General features: G+C 37.3%; 2 protein-coding genes, 1 long non-coding RNA gene and 1 pseudogene across 4 annotated transcripts; 1 reads left to right on the forward strand and 3 right to left on the reverse strand.

Annotated features, from left to right (window-relative positions):
- Positions 1 to 922: 922 nt before the first annotated feature.
- On the reverse strand, positions 923 to 2,198 carry LOC149690977 (uncharacterized). The gene is made up of 3 exons (XR_016383558.1): positions 2,077 to 2,198; positions 1,637 to 1,993; positions 923 to 1,462 (listed from the first exon to the last, which is right to left on the reverse strand). It is a non-coding gene; the product is annotated as an uncharacterized LOC149690977 (long non-coding RNA).
- Positions 2,199 to 7,022: 4,824 nt separating this feature from the next.
- Positions 7,023 to 8,800, forward strand: LOC149690978 (uncharacterized; annotated as a pseudogene). Its single transcript, XR_016383576.1, has 5 exons — positions 7,023 to 7,411; positions 7,480 to 7,643; positions 7,697 to 7,829; positions 7,891 to 8,341; positions 8,410 to 8,800. The product of XR_016383576.1 is annotated as an uncharacterized LOC149690978 (transcript).
- Positions 8,507 to 9,627, reverse strand: LOC149690979 (uncharacterized). The gene is made up of 3 exons (XM_089869518.1): positions 9,609 to 9,627; positions 9,036 to 9,515; positions 8,507 to 8,967 (listed from the first exon to the last, which is right to left on the reverse strand). The coding sequence occupies exons 2-3, from the start codon at positions 9,476 to 9,478 to the stop codon at positions 8,814 to 8,816; spliced, it is 597 nt and encodes a 198-aa protein (XP_089725644.1). The 5' UTR covers positions 9,479 to 9,515; positions 9,609 to 9,627; the 3' UTR covers positions 8,507 to 8,813.
- Positions 9,628 to 9,630: 3 nt separating this feature from the next.
- On the reverse strand, positions 9,631 to 10,344 carry LOC149690980 (uncharacterized). The gene is made up of 2 exons (XM_089869459.1): positions 9,853 to 10,344; positions 9,631 to 9,782 (listed from the first exon to the last, which is right to left on the reverse strand). Exons 1-2 carry the CDS (start codon positions 10,043 to 10,045, stop codon positions 9,631 to 9,633), a joined length of 345 nt encoding a protein of 114 aa, XP_089725585.1. The 5' UTR covers positions 10,046 to 10,344.
- Positions 10,345 to 10,607: the final 263 nt, after the last annotated feature.

Genomic DNA, 10,607 nt, shown 5'->3' on the forward strand with positions numbered 1-10,607 from the left:
ATCTAAGCCTTGGTGACAACTGCACTATAGAAGCCCGTTCAATCGGCCAATAAATGAGACCTTTGGATTATCGGCGTTAAGTTCGAATGATGGCAAAAGTAACATTTAAGTTCTATGGGAGGAGGTAGCTTTTTGGCCATATCCTCTGTCCTATTGATCCAATTGACCTGAAATTTTAATAAGACGTGTGGCTCGATGTGTTTTATTAAAGGGTATGAGAAGCTTCGTTTGAAAAACCTCTGATTTATATAGCAAAAGATAGAATTAATTACTGTGAATTCAGAAATATCAAGCTTTTAATTATCCGATTTCTAGTTATTTGGCAATATGCATTTGAAAATGCTTCATATGAAATTATTTAAAATCCACTTTTTAAAAGTCTTTAAGAAAGGCTACAACGTTTTCTTGTTTTTGACGTCACGCACGCGAGATGGTGCCACTCTCTCCGCTATCAAAGCATAGACAGAGCACGAGACGGGTATAGCTCGGGCTCGCTCTCGCTTGTATAGGTTTGCCCGTGTGATGTCATAAACCAACCGAACAAGCTGACAAGACAAAATAATTTATATATCGAAGCTGAGTTTTCGTGATTTTCCAATGGATTTTAAAAATAGAAACTTTGGTTCAATTATATTAAAAACTTGATATTTTGAAAGTAGAGACTTGAAAGTGTAATATAATACCACTTTCGTGCTAAAATATGATATGAAATTGTAAATTCCCATACCCTTTAATTTAAAAAGGATTCAAGATTTCAGATTAGTGGGCAGATTTTATTTTTTTAATAAATTATTAAACATATTGCTTAAGCATGACACTAAAAATCTTATAATTAAACAAAATTATAGTACCTAAAGCCTAAAACACGCCTATTTTGCAAAGGTTCAGAAGAGCCCTTGTGTTTCTACCAAGTAAAAATCAATTTTAGTTCTAAATTGTATTTATTGAAAAGATTACATATTTTAGAATAAACATGATTAGAAGCTAACTGAAAAACGTTGGGGAAAATTTCATAATACCTGTTGATGTTGGTAAAAAACAAGGATATATAGTTTTAAATTATACTCAGTTGTCAAGGAGGGCCAAGAAGAAAAAAGGTCCCTCACAGCTGTCCTCTGACATTCTAAAGCTTCTTGTGTGGTAGACTTTATATTTTAAATTTTAATGCATTAATTTTTATCAGGAATTTCAATTACATCATCACATCATAGCATCTTGAATAATAACCCAAACCAGGCTAAAAATCACTTTTAGTCACTATTATACAATCATTATTGTAAGCTTGAAAATACATTGAAGTCCCTTTCGCCATTGCCGATTCAATCTATGGCGCCACATTCTTTGGGGCAACAGGATTTCATGGGCTCCATGTCTTAATTGGTGCCAAGATGTAAGGCCTTGTCTCGATTGAAATCTTAGAAAATTGGTTCCAAAGGTCTAGGTTTCTTAAATCTAATATTCTCTAAAAGTAGAAATGTTTTGGAAAAGTAGGATGAGATTGGGTATTTTTTATCTTAGAAACCGGTTGTAAGTATTGAATTTACGATTTTGACATAGGAAATTAATTTTTATTTAAAAACTATTCCCTCTATAAGCTTAGATCCTTTTCAATATAATAAAATAGATTGAAACACACCTCTCATTCAAATTTCAGGACATTTGGACCAGTAGATCCGAAGAAATATTCAGTCATCATTTTGACTTTTGGAAAATAGTTTTTATATCAAAAAAAAAATAAAATCTGCCCACTAATCTGAAATCTTGAATCCTTTTTAAATTAATAAAACACATCGAGCCACACGTCTTATTAAAATTTCAGGTCAATTGGATCAATAGGACAGAGGATATGGCCAAAAAGCTACCTCCTCCCATAGAACTTAAATGTTACTTTTGCCATCATTCGAACTTCCCGCCGATAATCCAAAGGTCTCATTTATTGGCCGATTGAACGGGCTTCTATAGTGCAGTTGTCACCAAGGCTTAGATTATAGAGCTGAACTCACACGAATGTTAACGTTCAATTATAATTGTTAAAATAATAATTTTTAATTCGGCGATTCTTACAACCAAATTTACCTCATTTTCAGTGATTGAATAAAGTAATTAACGTTTCTGAGGTCTCATAATAGAATTTATTTGGCAATACGCCTCCTGAAATCCGCCATGTTAATATCGCTATTCCAAACGATTTGCGATGCCTGGTTGGCTAAAAGCAACACCAGGCGTAGTTTTCAATGCCTACATACTTTAAAGGGCTCTTCTTCAGTAATAGAAAACCATAAAGTTACAACTGAACCTATGATTATGCACTGTGCAATCTTCGGTTGGTTGCTGGGATTTTTTTTTCTTGGATTTAAAAAGAAGTGTGTTCGGAAACGCTCTGAATTAAGAACCGTAGCCCGTGGTTGCTTATAAAATAGGGATCGGTGAATTACCGGTGTTCAGCTCCGAACGACATGAATTTCAACGCGTTAACTCGCCAATCGTCTCACATGCTACATGATTTTGTCGCGTTGATTTTCATTTTTAACGCAACAAACTCGCCAATCGTGTCACATGCAAGATGATTTTGACGCGTTGAAAATATTTTGACGCGATGATTTCGGATTTTTGTCGCGTTGATTTCGGGTTTTTTGTCGCGTTGAATTTCATTTTTAACGCGACAAACTCGCCAATCGTGTCACATACAAGATGGTTTTGACGCGTTGAAAATATTTTGACGCGATGATTTCGGATTTTTGTCGCGTTGATTTCGGGTTTTTTGTCGCGTTGATTTCGGGTTTTTTGTCGCGTTGAATTTCATTTTTAACGCGACAAACTCGCCAATCGTGTCACATGCAAGATGATTTTGACGCGTTAAAAATATTTTGACGCGATGATTTCGGATTTTTGTCGCGTTGATTTCGGGTTTTTTGTCGCGTTGAATTTCATTTTTAACGCGACAAACTCGCCAATCGTGTCACATGCAAGATGATTTTGACGCATTGAAAATATTTTGACGCGATGATTTCGGATTTTTGTCGCGTTGAATTTCATTTTTAACGCGACAAACTCGCCAATCGTGTCACATGCAAGATGATTTTGACGCGTTAAAAATATTTTGACGCGATGATTTCGGATTTTTGTCGCGTTGAATTTCATTTTTAACGCGACAAACTCGCCAATCGTGTCACATGCAAGATGATTTTGACGCGTTGAAAATATTTTGACGCGATGATTTCGGATTTTTGTCGCGTTGAATTTCATTTTTAACGCGACAAACTCGCCAATCGTGTCACATGCAAGATGATTTTGACGCGTTGAAAATATTTTGACGCGATGATTTCGGATTTTTGTCGCGTTGAATTTCATTTTTAACGCGACAAACTCGCCAATCGTGTCACATGCAAGATGATTTTGACGCGTTAAAAATATTTTGACGCGATGATTTCGGATTTTTGTCGCGTTGAATTTCATTTTTAACGCGACAAACTCGCCAATCGTGTCACATGCAAGATGATTTTGACGCGTTGAAAATATTTTGACGCGATGATTTCGGATTTTTGTCGCGTTGAATTTCATTTTTAACGCGACAAACTCGCCAATCGTGTCACATGCAAGATGATTTTGACGCGTTGAAAATATTTTGACGCGATGATTTCGGATTTTTGTCGCGTTGAATTTCATTTTTAACGCGACAAACTCGCCAATCGTGTCACATGCAAGATGATTTTGACGCGTTGAAAATATTTTGACGCGATGATTTCGGATTTTTGTCGCGTTGAATTTCATTTTTAACGCGACAAACTCGCCAATCGTGTCACATGCAAGATGATTTTGACGCGTTAAAAATATTTTGACGCGATGATTTCGGATTTTTGTCGCGTTGAATTTCATTTTTAACGCGACAAACTCGCCAATCGTGTCACATGCAAGATGATTTTGACGCGTTGAAAATATTTTGACGCGATGATTTCGGATTTTTGTCGCGTTGAATTTCATTTTTAACGCGACAAACTCGCCAATCGTGTCACATGCAAGATGATTTTGACGCGTTGAAAATATTTTGACGCGATGATTTCGGATTTTTGTCGCGTTGAATTTCATTTTTAACGCGACAAACTCGCCAATCGTGTCACATGCAAGATGATTTTGACGCGTTAAAAATATTTTGACGCGATGATTTCGGATTTTTGTCGCGTTGAATTTCATTTTTAACGCGACAAACTCGCCAATCGTGTCACATGCAAGATGATTTTGACGCGTTGAAAATATTTTGACGCGATGATTTCGGATTTTTGTCGCGTTGAATTTCATTTTTAACGCGACAAACTCGCCAATCGTGTCACATGCAAGATGATTTTGACGCGTTGAAAATATTTTGACGCGATGATTTCGGATTTTTGTCGCGTTGAATTTCATTTTTAACGCGACAAACTCGCCAATCGTGTCACATGCAAGATGATTTTGACGCGTTAAAAATATTTTGACGCGATGATTTCGGATTTTTGTCGCGTTGAATTTCATTTTTAACGCGACAAACTCGCCAATCGTGTCACATGCAAGATGATTTTGACGCGTTGAAAATATTTTGACGCGATGATTTCGGATTTTTGTCGCGTTGAATTTCATTTTTAACGCGACAAACTCGCCAATCGTGTCACATGCAAGATGATTTTGACGCGTTGAAAATATTTTGACGCGATGATTTCGGATTTTTGGCGCGTTGAATTTCATTTTTAACGCGACAAACTCGCCAATCGTGTCACATGCAAGATGATTTTGACGCGTTGAAAATATTTTGACGCGATGATTTCGGATTTTTGTCGCGTTGAATTTCATTTTTAACGCGACAAACTCGCCAATCGTGTCACATGCAAGATGATTTTGACGCGTTGAAAATATTTTGACGCGATGATTTCGGATTTTTATCGCGTTGAATTTCATTTTTAACGCGACAAACTCGCCAATCGTGTCACATGCAAGATGATTTTGACGCGTTGAAAATATTTTGACGCGATGATTTCGGATTTTTGTCGCGTTGAATTTCATTTTTAACGCGACAAACTCGCCAATCGTGTCACATGCAAGATGATTTTGACGCGTTGAAAAATTTTGACGCGATGATTTCGGATTTTTGTCGCGTTGAATTTCATTTTTAACGCGACAAACTCGCCAATCGTGTCACATGCTACATGATTTTGACGCGTTGAAAATATTTTGACGCGATGATTTCGGATTTTTGTCGCGTTGAATTTCATTTTTAACGCGACAAACTCGCCAATCGTGTCACATGCTACATGATTTTGACGCGTTGAAAATATTTTGACGCGATGATTTCGGATTTTTGTCGCGTTGAATTTCATTTTTAACGCGACAAACTCGCCAATCGTGTCACATGCTACATGATTTTGAAGCGTTGAAAATATTTTGACGCGTTGATTTCGGGTTTTTTGTCGCGTTGATTTCGGGTTTTTTGTCGCGTTGATTTCGGGTTTTTTGTCGCGTTGAATTTCATTTTTAACGCGACAAACTCGCCAATCGTGTCACATGCAAGATGATTTTGACGCGTTGAAAATATTTTGACGCGATGATTTCGGATTTTTGTCGCGTTGAATTTCATTTTTAACGCGACAAACTCGCCAATCGTGTCACATGCTACATGATTTTGACGCGTTGAAAATATTTTGACGCGATGATTTCGGATTTTTGTCGCGTTGATTTCGGGTTTTTTGTCGCGTTGAATTTCATTTTTAACGCGACAAACTCGCCAATCGTGTCACATGCTACATGATTTTGACGTGTTGAGAATATTTTGACGCGATGATTTCGGATTTTTGTCGCGTTGATTTCGGGTTTTTTGTCGCGTTGAATTTCATTTTTAACGCGACAAACTCGCCAATCGTGTCACATGCTACATGATTTTGACGCGTTAAAAATATTTTGACGCGATGATTTCGGATTTTTGTCGCGTTGAATTTCATTTTTAGCGCGACAAACTCGCCAATCGTGTCACATGATTTTGACGCGTTGAAAATATTTTGACGCGACGATAATTTAGACCAATGATATACTAGATTTGATGTCGTGAAACTGGTAATGGACCAATTACGTTAGTGAAGATCATTAAACAACTCCCTTTGGGCAAATGTTTCTGGTTATTGGACAAAGGTTGAGCCAATAGAAAACCATCGAAAATGAACGACACGATTTTGTCGCGTTAAAATGAAAATCAACGCGACGAGACGATTTCATCGCGTTAAAATATTTTCAACGCGTTAAAATTATTTTGTCGCGTTAAAATTTAAAGTCACGCCTTTGCCACTCCCTCCTGATTTCCGTAATATGATTCGTTAAAATATTTTTATCAAAAATATCCGTGGATTTGGTTGGTTAAAAATTTTAACGCGACAAAAAATTTTTGTCGCGTTGATTTTAAATTTTAACGCGTTGATTTGTGTTGCATGTGACACGATTGGCGTTCCATACTTGTGAAGCTAATACTAAGTAAACTCTTCAAAATCAATGTGTTAAGACTCTATTGTACCATAAAAGCTAAGCTTATCTACACAGAAATTATGCGCATTTTTATTTCACAACAATAATACATAGCTTGAGCGTGAAATTCAATGAACTTTGAACAAAAAATTGGTCTTTGAAACTTTATGGGTAACAGCAGAAGTGACATGAGACTCATGGTCTCATCTCACTTCTGGTAACTGTACAGTCTGGTATGACGGCTGACAATTACGATGAAATGATGAGTAGAAATTGGAATAGTGAACATAATGACGGAATTCAAAACAATGCTGTATTATAACTCTTATTTCGAACACACCCATATTGACACTCTTTTATCGCAACAATATATCTAGAGATCATACCAGAATAATCGTTTACACATAGCCCAGTCTTTGGGTGCTTATAGAGGAGGCTCATTGCCCAACGTAAACCAAATGAGTAATAGCAGTATTGATCTTCAGGTTGGCTAGCAACACATGTTGGTTTCCAGCCCCGGGGTCGGGAGGTTTCTTTTTCTTAAGGTACCTTCGCAAGCGGGCGGAACAGACTGCGCAAAAGCTGAAACCAATTTTTCCATTTCTGCTTTTTAAATCGGAATTGCGCTTCAGCATCCGAAACCAGCTTCTGAAAGTCGTCAACACCTTTCGCAAAGCGCGCTTATTTCCATACGGTTATTTTACGCGATCAACGCGACATCTAGGTTTAGAGGATCGCTATTTTCAAAATAAGCAAGATGGCTCCTTGCACAAACAGACGTTTGCTAGCCCTACTGCTATTAAAAAGGAAACTATTGGTTTTAAAGAAGAAGCGTAATCATATCAAACAAATTGGCAAATTAAGAAAGGCCCCTCGCTGGTGGGTACATCCAATTTGGCGAAATCGGAAGAACGAAAGTGATTTCCATACACTAGTGAGTATTGTTTTTGTCTGTGTTCAGTGTACCTTTTTTGTAGTTAAAATAAATCTCTTGTTTTTAAGCTTGTAGCGATGAGAAAACATGATGCAAGATACTTTCGCAATTACACAAGGATGTGTCCAATGCTATTTGATAAGCTTTTAGCTTTGGTTAGCGATTCTTTGAAAAAGTTCCCTCCATCACGTGAACCCATATCTCCTGCACACAGACTGGCAATAACATTAAGGTAAAATAACATGATAAACTTTACTAATTGCGCTAATAATTATGCAAACATAGGTACCTAGCAACAGGGAACAGTTTAATTTCAATTGCGTACGCTTTTCGAATCGGTCTATCCACCGCACACTACGTGATTTTTGAGACATGCAAAGTCCTGTGGGATGTGCTCCAACCTTTGTATTTAAAGGATGTACGTTTTGACATTGTTATTTTCACGTTGAATTACAATTGTTGAACTTTATTTAATATAGAGACCAACAAATGAAATTTGGATGAACGCAGCAAAAGGGTTTTGGGACAAATGGGACTACCCATACTGCGTTGGAGCAGTTGATGGCAAGCACGTTCAAATACAGCAGCCAAACAATAGTGGATCAATGTTCTATAACTACAAGGGAACAAATTCCATAAATTTAATGGCAGTTGTTGATGGCACATACAAGTTTATTGCTGTTGATATTGGAGCTTATGGGTCCAGCTCAGATGGGGGGTTTTTAAAGCTTCAGCCATAGGAAAGGCTTTAGAAAATAAAACTCTATGTCTCCCTGCACCCAAAGATTTACCAAACACAACCAAACCAACTCCTCATGTGATGGTCGGGGATGAAGCTTTTCAACTTCTTCCCAGTTTTATGAAACCATACAGTCGAGTCCATTTAAATGATAGAAAAAGAATATTTAACTACCGCCTTAGTAGAGCTAGGTTTGTTAAAGTGGCATCATGATTCATGTCAAACGAAATAACTGATGAAATTATTTTACACTATATAGGCGTTGCAGTGAAAATGCGTTCGGGATTTTGGGCGCCCGGTGGCGTATATTCAGAAAACCTATCATTCTTTCTGCTAAGAATGTCGACCTTGTGACAAAGGCTTCTGTCTCTTTGCATAATTATATTTTGACAGAAGAAGAGAAGCTAGATGCCACATATCAAGTTTATTGCCCACCGGGTTATGCTGAAAATCAACAGTGGAAAGAAGCATCAGCAACAGCGTTCAAAGACATAAAACCAACAGCAGCTAGAAACTTTCCTATTGAGGCTGCAGATATACGAGATACGTTTACCGACTATTTTTATTCAAGAGAGGGCATGCTTGATTGGCAGTGGACCGTAGTGTCTGGTGTTAAAAATCCATATAATTAACATTAAAAGCATAATTTTTCAAAGTTGTTTATTATTTTCTTATATAGTTATAAACAGTTTTAATTAGGGCAATTTCACAATCTTCTTTATGTTCCAGTGGAACTTTTCGTAGGAGATCCGCTATGTATTTTGAGAATTTGTCTGACGTATCTTCCTCTGGTCCTTCAATTGCTTTAACAATAGCACTAGAAATTATTTTTAAATAATAATTGATGATTGATTGTACCAATAATTGTAGGTTGTTTATTCAAACCTGTCAAGTTTTGAAATGGTTTCATCAATATCTTTATCATCATTTTCCAAGGAACGTTTCGTTCCTTTTTTAAACGTTCCTTTTTTTGGATATAAATTAGATGCTCGTGAAGCTTTTGACGACGGTCTCGAGCCTTGGCTGCTTGCTGAATTCGGCTGTTGATCGCTGTGATGTGACGAGGTTGACCTACTTAATTCGGAGCGATTTGGCGAGGTTGTCCCCGAGCTTCTGCAAGCTGACAAAACGTCAGAGCCAGCAGGTGTTTTTGGCTCCACAATTTCTTCTCGAAATTCATTTTCGACAAAGGAGCCGTTTAAAATAGAAGCAAACACCTGTGTATAAAAATAATATTTGTTGGGAATTGTACTTTTTACAAATAATGAATGATTTACATTGTTGGCAGCTTCCCCATCCAAGTTTGTTTGACAAATACTTGTTTCCATATCACCATCCTCATCGTTTTCAATGTTTCCACTTGTTCTATGACAAATGGATAATTTATTACAATGTGGATTTGTAACTATAAATTAACTTTACCAACACTAAATTATTAAAAGACATTTATCCACTCACTCTCGTTTAGATATTACATCCTTTAAGAAAAGAAGAGATTTGAAAAAGGCCATTTGACTTTATCAAAATCTTTGTCCGCGTCGTAGTCCGAGCCGGATTTTTTTATTTTGACCAAACTTAAATTATTTCCGAATTGATATCGAAGGTATTTCCACTCCTTTTTAGCTTCTTCCTCTACATTACATTAATCCACAATTTAGCTAGACTTTAAAACATATCCAAAAGAAAATTCCAAAATGCTTACTTGATATGTTTGTTGTTGTGGCAACATTTACCCAACAGGCATCAACGATTTGGTTATCCTTGTGTTCTTTTTCGAACCTATTCCATATGGCTGGATATTGTCGAACCGCTTCTATTATCTTTTCACGTTTTTCAGCAGTTGCTTGTCGTTTTCCTGCCGCTACCTCTTTTAAAATTTGTTTAGCTGATTTCATTTTGACAGTATAAACGAAGGCCTAAACACGTCACTTTGTCTCTACAACAACGCGCCAAATCTAGCAGACGCCAGACAGGATATTTTATGATTGGTCTAGATTATCACGTGACCCTTGGCTAAAGCTGAAATATCTACCTCCAACAGATATGAGCTAAAATTGGGAATTTGCCTCTGCTTCGGAAACCGGCTTTGTGAATGCGCTTTAGTATAGAATGCGAAAGGGCAAGCTGAAGCGGATTTTTGAAAATCCGCTTAAGCTTTCACTTTCATCTTCCACTTTTAGCTCCTTTGCGAAGGTACCTTTACTTTGATAGTTCGAGACGACCATAGCTCTTGAGATCTCTTTATGTGAGTTGGAAATGTGGACTCGAATGCCCTGATCTCCTTTAAATGACTTGCCACAATGAGGACAGGGCTTCATAATAGGTTGTGGTTTGACTACAGCTGGTAGTGATGGCTGGTGTACTGATTGGCCTGTGGCAATCCCTGGCGATTCCCTACGTCGATTGTCCATGAGCGGGTTGGACTTACGGCGAGACGAGTTCATGGTTATCGATCGA

This window comes from Phalangium opilio, unplaced genomic scaffold, assembly GCF_054372755.1.
Source record: "Phalangium opilio isolate 3A_F unplaced genomic scaffold, DU_Popi_V2 ptg000026l_1, whole genome shotgun sequence".
Classification (NCBI taxonomy): domain Eukaryota; kingdom Metazoa; phylum Arthropoda; class Arachnida; order Opiliones; family Phalangiidae; genus Phalangium; species Phalangium opilio.

Bases quoted from the DNA above. Each gene is read 5' to 3' on its own strand.
- LOC149690979 (XM_089869518.1), bottom strand. From the start codon at position 9,478: ATGGAAACAAGTATTTGTCAAACAAACTTGGATGGGGAAGCTGCCAAC. The intron at 8,968-9,035 runs GTTTGAATAAAC...AATAATTTCTAG, and splicing joins ACCATTTCAAAACTTGACAG to TGCTATTGTTAAAGCAATTG.
- LOC149690980 (XM_089869459.1), bottom strand. From the start codon at position 10,045: ATGAAATCAGCTAAACAAATTTTAAAAGAGGTAGCGGCAGGAAAACGA. The intron at 9,783-9,852 runs GTAAGCATTTTG...AATGTAATGTAG, and splicing joins CACAACAACAAACATATCAA to AGGAAGAAGCTAAAAAGGAG.